The following is a 10,001-nucleotide window of genomic DNA, read 5'->3' as shown; positions in this document are numbered from 1 at the left end:
TATGTTGGCAAAAATACACTCAATTCTTTCAGAAAACATAGAAGTATCTACTGGATATTAATTTAGAACAAAAAAATTTGAAGAACTCTGAAGAATATAAAGTATTATAACAAATATGAAAATGATGAATCCAAATTTACATTCTTTACTCCCACATTTGATAACCCAAAATGGGTTTGACCACAGAATTGTATCTTAATTGACTGGGTAACCTGCCATAAAACAGTCTTCTGGCCTGATGACACAAGGATACAGTTTAAGCTATAATAAATTAATATACATATTAGTGTTTTCTTACTGGTTGTACTGATAATGTTAAATTTGTTTACCTCAGGTAAAAAGAACATGACTCCTGAGAACTTGCCAATGGGGATTTTATTCTTTTCTCAAACAGCTGTGGGGATCCTTGGCAACTGGTCAGTTCTTCTTCATTATGTAATGTCTGTAATCACTGGAAAAAGTTTGATGCCCAAAGACCAGATTTTAAAGCATTTGACTTTAGCTAATTCCTTGGTTATTATCTCAAGAGTGACACCTCACATAATGGTTCAGCTGGGGGTGCAGTATCTCCTGGATGACCTCTTATGTAAACTTACTCTGTACAGCAATCGAGTGTCCCGGGGTGTTTCCCTGCACTGCACCTGCCTCTTGAGTTGCTTCCAAGCAATCACAATCAACCTGAGCCATTCCAGGTGGATGAAATTTGTACACTCATTCTCCAAGTACATGGTTAGGTTCTGCTCTCTAAGCTGGCTTGTGCATCTCCTTCTAAATGCCAGGGCAGCTATACTAGTGATTGGATCAAATACTAACAAAAATTTCACCAGAAAAATCAAGTTGGGGTACTGTTCTGCATCCTCTTCTGGCAATACTGTAACTGTACTACAACTATTCTTGCTTTGTTTCACTGATGGTCTGTGTTTGAGTCTCATGGTCTGGGCCAGTGTCTCTATGGTGAGCATTCTCTATAGGCACAAGAGTCAGCTACAGTATATTCACAATCCCCAGCATTCCCTTAGAGTGTCCCCTGAAGACAAAGCCACAAAAACCATCTTGATTCTTGTGTGTACCTTTGTCTTCTCCTACTCAATGTCCTTCATACTAGTTATCTATACTAATGTATTTGACAATCCAAGGCTGTGTATAATAAACATATTTACATTCTTAGACACATGCTTCCCTACATTTTGCCCCTTCATCCTTATAAATAATAACCAATCTATTCCCAAGAATCATTTTCCCTGCTGTAACAGAAGGTAATTTAACATGTTCACTTGTGTGTTATGATAAATTTAAGTGGTATTTCATTCATTATTGAACTTTGGACTCACTCATTGCCAGGTTTCATTAAGCAAGTCCATTATGTAAATTAAGCATCATCGGCTGTTACAGCTATCATAATGCTGGATAAATAGTTCTACGATATTAAGATATCTTTTTCTTTTCATTCAAAATGCTCTGGAATTAGGGGTCGTCATGTATGAAAGAATTTTTTATTGCCTTCAGATAGCCAAGTAGCTGTTGAGGTATGAAGATCTGTGCAGGCACTGGTTAGACTCTTGTATCACTGCTGGAACTTAACAACAGAAGAGCAAAGAAAAATTCAACTGTTTTTATCTATTCATGTTTAAGCTTCACCGATGTTTTGTCTCTGATCTCATGGTCTGGCCACATGGCTGCACTTCAAGATACCTCCATGGGAAGAATAGTCATGGGACACCTATTCCCAGTACCCATTGTTTTTCTCAGAGTTCCACTTGAAGTCAGAGACACCACTAGCACCTCAGTCCCACTGTGTACTATTGCCATCTGCTACTCTGTTGCTTGGAAGCTGTTATTCAGTATGAGAGTGTGAGACAATGCAAAGGTGTGGAGAATAAACGCTACATTTCTACAAACATTTCTCCATATGTTGTACCATCTTATCCATGAGTAATGCCAATTTTGTCTCCACACTCTTTTCTGTGCCATTGAAAAGATACATTTAAAGTCTCTTAATATGTCACATTTTCTGCTGATTCTCATTCATTAATATATGTTTCTTTATTCTTTATGCAAGTCTAACCCTTATTCTGGACCAAATTGTATTAGATAACATGATGGTTAATGTTGCTAGTTCACTTCACAGGATCTAGAATAACCTAAAACCAAATATCTGGACATATCCTTGAGGGAGTTTCTACATTGGGTTAATGGAGGTAGGAAGACTCAATCTAATTCTGCATAGCAACGAATCCATTGGTTGAGAGTCCTGGGCTGAATACAATGAGGAAAAATGAGAATCAGCATGCATCTGACTCTGCTATCTGACTACAGATACAAAGTGATCTGCTGCCCCAGCCTTCTGACTCCATGCCTTTCTTGCCACAATAGACTGTATGTTCAAACTGCAAGCTAAAATAAACTGTTCCTACTTAAGTTGTTTTTCTTTTTTTGTCACAAAAATGAGAAAATTAACAAAGATAAGTAATTCAATAACTTCTTAAATTACACTGATAATATCATATCATCCTAGTGGCTAGAGCTTAAATTCAATTGAAGTTAACTTCTAAGAATATTTTTTTTTTGTCTCTTCACATTACTATGACATGGCTATTACAATGCCTCTTGGCAGTTATTGGCAAATAATGTAGTTTTTGAAGACTGTCAACTTAGGCTGATTCCCCAGATCTTACAACGTTATCTAACATGGGGTCAATATTTTTCTAACTTACATGAGTAAGATGTGTTTAGAATTTCAGTATTGTATATCTATATAGAAAAAAAGTATCATAACCTAGAGAAGACAAATCTATTTCTTCTCTGAAATAAAGGAAATTAGAATTTAAACAAGGACCAAGAACATTGAAATCAATGGCAATAAATCATTTTATTCAGTATAGAATTGAGAGGCTTCCTAACATGATTTTAAAAATTTAAGTAGTTATCATCTCATCATTTTTCCTTTTTCTATTTTTCCTTTTCACTAATTTATAAGTTTCTAAGGGAAAATTGAAGCCTTTGTTTGTATCCAAATAGTTGGATTATATGAAATAATTGGATGGGTTATTGAGATTGTTTTCATTATTTCCTAGATGACAGAAGTCTACATAAGGTAAGAATCATTCAGAGAAGAATTTGTTAAAAAAAAGTTCAAGACTGTTTCTTATAGTGTTGCAGGACAACAATTGTGCAACTCTGCCGGCTGAGATAGAAGGATTTCTGTGAAACTCAGGCAAGTCTAAAGAAGATAGTGAGCTTGAAACTACTCTAGGCTACTGTGTGAGACCCAGGCTACTCAAAACAACAAAACAAAATAGAACATTTAAAAATTACAACCACCACCAACAAAACCCTTTGAAGATTCAGAATTAAAATTGACCTTTTTTTTTTTAAAGGAGTTGATATTACCATTGCTCTTTGTTACCCTCCAGAATATGACAGAGAAAAAAAAGCTGGTACAAACCTGGAAGCTTTATCCCTAATAGAATATATAGTCTATACACTTTCACAATATAGGTGTGTTATATTTACAATATTGAAGGAGTAATCATTAGACATACCTAGCAGTGACAGTGTGCACTCCAACAATGACTGCCCTGGAAGTACAAGCCTAATTGTATAATAATGGCATAAACAATATGTGAACAACCAACCACTTTCAGATTGGATTTAATTCCTGCTCTGCATGTTTAAACCCATTCTTGGCATCATTAAGGCCATAAGAGGGAACCTATTACTTTTCTCTACTAAACCAACATAATACTAAACTGACTCCTAACAGCATACCATGTCCATAGATTGATGCATCTCTCAGTCCTCTTCAGATAACCTTCTAATTGCAATAAATGTTGATTAACTTGGAGACTCATAATAGTCAAAATGCAGAGAAGAAAAGACTTCACGATTATGCTTATCCTTAAACATGTTGTTTCTATCACTTCCTCTCCTCAAAATATTCAGGAATCATTGCAGGGAAGATAGTAAGAACTAGAGGTAGTGGGTGGTTACAAGAAAATAGTGTTTTCTGTGCACAACAGAGCAGATGTATATGTGTATTCACAGTGGTTATGACACCATGCCCAATATCTGTATAATCCCAAGCCGTACCAAATCCCTCCATGCAAAATGAAGGTTGACACTAAATTCTACCATAGCTATGGAACTATTCACAATTCTTAGCTGTTGGGATAGGAAAAAAAAAACAATTTTCTCGAAGAGCCTACTCCTTGATAATCAGACAACACTCCTGAAGTATGATGCATACAAGTATATTTGGGCAACACCAATTAGTCTTGATATATCTGTATCTAAATCACAGAAAATTAGGTAGGTAGGGAGTGGAGGGTGAAATTTGAAAGAATTGGAATAGGCATGAATATGATCAAAGCAACTTATACAGAGAACTAATACAGATTTAAAATTATAAAGCTTAATATTTGTTTAAACCAAGAATTTTTTTTCTGTAATAGTATGAAAAAAAGATAGATACTTTATTACATTGTATTCCTCATTTTCTCTTAAAACTTTATCTTAGGTTTATGGAAAGCTCTCAATGTACTTTTCATATACAAAGTACACACACATACATCACTTGTGTTTGAAAAGTCATGTGTTGCCTCCGCTTTGCCATGTAATCTTCACCAAAGGTTTAAAACATGATTTCCATCTAGTTCTGATGTACATATATATATGTGCTCATTCTTTTCATTCCTAAGGGCATGGACATGGTGAAGAGTTTCAGTAGTTCCCGCATGGAAATCTCATGTCATGTCACCATTTAGATATACTAAACTAACCTTACCTAAACTAACCAAGAGACAGAGAGACAGTATCCACATAAACAGTATCAGAAATGAAAAAGGAGAGATAACAAGAGATAAACAAGAAATTCACAGAAGTATTGGGTCTTATTTTGAAAGCCTATACTCCCCAAGTGGAAAAAATTTATCGAAATGGAAGATTTTATAGACAGATGCCACTTACCAAAGTTAAGTCACCATCAGGCAAACTATTTAAACAGCCCAATAACCCAGTGATTAAAAGTCTGCCAACCAAAAAAAGCAGAGGGCTGGATGGTTTTAGTGCAGAATTATACCAAACCATCAAAAAAGAGCTAATACTAATACTCAACTATTCCACAAAATAGAAACAGAAGAAACATTACCAAACTCATTTTATGAAGCCATAGTCACACTGATACCTAAATCACAAAAAGACTCAACAAAGAAAGAATACCTCAAACTGATTTCTCTTATGAATATTGATGCAATTATATTCAATAAAGTATTCCTAAACCAACTCCAAGAACACATCAAAAACATCATCTACCATGAGCAAGTATCAACAGTATAGATAGATGGTTCAATACATGGAAATCCACCAACATAAGTCAGCATATAAACAAACTGAAAGAAAAAAATATGATCATATCATTCAATGCTAAAAAAAAAAAAGCCTTTGACAAATTCAAACATTCCTTCTTGTTAAAATCTTAGAGATTATGGATACAAGGTGCATACCTAAACATAATAAAAGCAATATACAGCAAGCCAATAATTGACATCAAATTAAATGAAGAAAATTTTAACGCTATTCCATTAAAATCAGGGAAAAAAATGGCTGCCCACTCTCTCCCTATCTAATCAATACACTGCTTGAATTTCTAGCTAGAGCAATAAGACACCAAAAGAAGGTTAAGAAGATACAAATTTAAAAGGAAGGAGTCAAAGTAACACTATTAGCAGATGAAATGATAGTATACATAGTCAACCCTAAAAATTCTACCAGAGAATTCCTACAGCTGGTAAATATGTTCAGAAAAGTGGCCGGATGCAACATTTATTTTAAAAAATCAGTAGCACTCCTTTATGCAAACAATAAATGTTCTGAGAAAGAAATTAGGTAAACAATACCCTTTAAATGAATAACATAAAATATCTTGGTATAACTTTAAGCAAACAAGTGAAAGACCTATAGGGCAAGAACTTCAACTCACTGATGGAAAAAATGGAGGAAGATATCAAAATATGAAATGATCTTCCATGTCCATGGACAGACAAAATTAACATAGTGAAAGTGGCCATCTTACCAAAAGCAACTTACAGATTCGATGCAAACCCCATCAAAAATTTAACACAATTCATTTCAGACATTAAAAGAACAATTCTCAACTTCATAGCAAAAAAACCCAAACAAACAAAAAACAGTAAACAGAGGATAGTTAAAAAATCCTAAACAAACTAAACAATAAAAACACCTCTGGAGATATCACTATTCCTGAACTTAAGATCTACTACAGATCAATAGTAGTAAAAACTCCATGATATTGGTATAGCAACAGACAGATTGATAAATGGAATCCAGTTGAAGACACTGAAAAAAACCCACACACCTATGGACACATGATTATTGACAAAAAAGGCAAAACCATATAATGGGAAAAAGAAAGCATCTTAAGAAAATGGTCCTGGCCTAACTGGATTTCTATACATAGAAGAATACAAATATATCCATATCAATGACTCTGCACAAAACTCAAGTCCAAGGGAATCAAGAACCTCAATGTAAAACCAGATACAATAAATCTAAAAGAACAAAAAGTGGGGAATAGCCTTAAACTCATTGGTACAGGAGAAAATTTCTTGAACAGAAAACCTAAGATCTAAGCTGTAAGATCAGCAATCAATAAATGGAACCTCATGAAACTGAAAAGCTTCCATAAAGAAAGGACATTGTCATTAGGACAAAACTGCAGTCTATATATCTTCACCAACCCTGCATTATATGGGTAATATCCCAAATTTATAAAGAAGATAATAAGTTAGACACCAACAACCTAAATAACCCAATTTTAAAGTAGGGTACAGAGCAAAGCAGAGAATTCTCAACAGAGGAATCTTGAATGGCCAAGAAATACTTAAATAAATGTTCAAAGTCCTTAATCATCAGGGAAATGCAAACCAAAACAATTCTGAGACTCGGCCTTACACCTACCACAATGGCTAAGATCAAAAACTCAAGTGATAGCACATGCTGGCAAGAGCGTGGAGGAAAGGGAACCCTCTTCCATTGCTTGTGGAGTTGTTGACTTTTACAACCACTTTGGAAATCAATTTTGTGGTTTCTCAGTAAACTGGGAATAGTTCTACCTCAAGACACATCTATACCACTTCTGAATATATACCCAAAATATGCCTCAATATTTTGCTCACACTTGCTCAACTATGTTCAAAGCAGCTTAATTTGTAATTAAACTAGAACCTGCTGAAAACAACCTAGATTCCCCTCAACTGAGGAATGGAGAAAGATAATGTTGTATATCTATACAAGTGAGTCCTATTCTGCTATTAAAACAAGAACACCATAAATTTTAAAAACAAATGAATGGAATTTGAGAATATTATCCTGAGTGAGTTAATCCAGTCCCAGAGGAAAATGCAAGGTATGTACTCACTTCTAAGTGGATATTAGCCATAATGTACAGGATACCTATGATAGACTCAACAGACCCCCCAAAAACTAGACAATCAGAAAGGACCAAGTGAGAATGCTTGAATTTCACTTAGAGGGTGGAATAAAATACTTGCAGGAGGCATATGGATGAAGGAAAATTTTTTGGAAGAAGGGATGGGGAGGGAAATAGGGATTCAGGATCAGGTATAGGGAGAGACAGGGGAGACAGCCAGATGGTCATAACAATGAATGGAAATCTGCAGCTGTTCAGGGTGGGTAGTTGGGAGCATCTTGAAGATGTGCCAGAGACATGGGATTTGGGGGTCTCCCAAGAATCATTGAGAATGACCAGAGCTGAGACTCACAGCATTGGGGATATGGAACTTGAAGAGGCCATCCCTGTGTCCAGGCAGAAACCCAATTGGAGTGAGAGGGACATTAACCCACCCACAAAACTTTCAACCCAAAATTTATCCTGCTTACAAGAAATACATGGACAGGGGATGGAACAGAGACTGAGTGAATGACCAAGCAATAACCAGTCCAACTAGAGACCCATCCCATGGGCAACCACCAATCCTTGACACTATTAATGATACTATGACAAGTCAGTAGAAATCCATCTTTATCTTAAGGATAAAGAGCATATATAACTATGTCATCTAAACCACCCAGTGGAATATTTAAAGAAAAGACTCAAAATTGTGTGAACAGATATCAGTTACAATCTTTTCTAAACTCTAATACATCTTATTTGTAAATGAAAAATCGAGAGGAAAAATAAAATGAAGCTGATGGGAGATAATATTAGTAACATCATTTGTAAAAGATATACTTAGAGTTCTACATTGTTGGATGTTTATTTAAAAATCCACAAAGAGTACAAACAGTTAAGAATAAAGATTACAAAATTTCACAGTGTGTTTGAGAAAAAAATATACTCACTCATCCTTGTATGTGTATGTTGGAGGAATAAAAGTTCTTGCACCCACCTATCACTAAGAAAACCAGGAATGTTTTCTTAAATGTTAAATACACACAGGCCTCTTCTCAATGGAAGAGATAAAATTTTTTCTGCCCAGAAGGCTTGGGGTGGATTTTGATAGAGAGACCTTGTGACCTTTTTGCTATATGTGAAGGCAAATATCACCCATCTTTTGCTATAAAGGCAGACCTCACCCAAATTCCCCACAATGATTATCCCAGATTCTTCCCTCCCTAGATCATTAAACATCCTTAATGGAGGTGTTGCATGGACTTCATAGTCTCTGACACTATATTCTAGGCCTGTTAGCTATAGAACCCACCTTCATGGTCACATGTACTTTGTAAAGGAATTTTTATGCTTATATTGTGCACCTGGAATTGAACTGTTGCTTGTAAATTATACTGTGCTTTAAATATATTGACAATGAACTGCCTGGCATTAAACTCCTTGATCCAGGTTGACTGAGTCAATTTGCACTAGGCTTCATTCTCATCTCTTCTTTGTCAGATACCTGCAGGCCCCCCCCCAAACTGTCATCCAAAACCTATGACACATGACCCTTAGAGAAGGTTGTAGGCATAATGTTATTTTGCACTATGTAAAATTTACCCTTGTATTATTCAAATACCATATTTTCTATCCAACTATCTGGTTTCAATTCAGACATGGCATTGTAATGCTTATGTTAAGACTCTCAAGTCTAGCATAACTGTCTTCTGAGAGGCCCCACTGATAAGTTGAAGTAAACAGATACAGAGACCCATAGCCAAGATTGGACAGAGCTCAAGTAATCATAAGGAAGTATTGAAGAAAGGACTGAGGAACTCAAAAGGGTTAGAAACTTCACAGAAAGACAAACAGACTCAACTAACCTGGACCCTTTGGGGCTCTTAGAGCCCACGGATCATACATGGGATTGATCTAGGCCCCCTGCATATATATATCAGATATGCAGCTTGCTCTTCATGTGGGTCCCCCAACAACTGGAGCAGAACCTATTCCTAAAGCCTGTCTGTAGAATATGTTCCCCTAATTGGAATGACTTCTAGCCTCAGTAGGAGAGGATATGCCCAGCCCTGCAGAGATTTGATGTGCCAGGGTAGGAGGATATCCAGGGAGGGGGATCTTGAACCTCTCAGAAGAGAAGAGGTGGGGGAATGGAAGAAGGGACTATGTGAGGGTAGACAAGGAGAGAAGACAATGATCCGGATTTAAAGTGACTAAATCAAAAAATAATAGTAATAAATCACCTGTCTGAAGTTTGTGTAAATGATGCTTACTGTTTAGTCTCTGCTTTGTCAATAAAAGTAGAAAATGCAATTAGTAGGCAATAGAAAAATAGAGTGGGACATTTCAAAGGAGAAAAGATTCTGGGAGTGAGGAGAGGATTTTTTTTGGCTTGGAAGAGAAAGGAAGGTGAGAAGATGAGAGTTCAGTTGTAACATGGAAGGCCTTAAATGCAAGTATTTTCAGGACTTTGGAAGGGAGGTAGCAAGATGAGATTGATTAAACGATTAACATAGAATTATAATACCTAGTTGTTGTGCATTTAACTTGTAAATAAATCTTAGTTTCTTTG

At 35.8% G+C, this 10,001-nt stretch overlaps 1 protein-coding gene across 1 annotated transcript; it reads left to right on the top strand.

Annotated features, from left to right (window-relative positions):
• Positions 1 to 315: 315 nt before the first annotated feature.
• On the top strand, positions 316 to 1,260 carry LOC143440760 (vomeronasal type-1 receptor 4-like). The gene has a single exon (XM_076927543.1). It carries the CDS (start codon positions 346 to 348, stop codon positions 1,258 to 1,260), a length of 915 nt encoding a protein of 304 aa, XP_076783658.1. The 5' UTR covers positions 316 to 345.
• The last annotated feature ends 8,741 nt before the right edge of the window (positions 1,261 to 10,001 follow it).

The sequence above is a fragment of the Arvicanthis niloticus genome, chromosome 30, assembly GCF_011762505.2.
Source record: "Arvicanthis niloticus isolate mArvNil1 chromosome 30, mArvNil1.pat.X, whole genome shotgun sequence".
NCBI classification, from domain to species: Eukaryota; Metazoa; Chordata; class Mammalia; order Rodentia; family Muridae; genus Arvicanthis; species Arvicanthis niloticus.
Note: the sequence above shows the minus strand (reverse complement) of the source record. Positions and strands in the feature narration are given on the sequence as shown.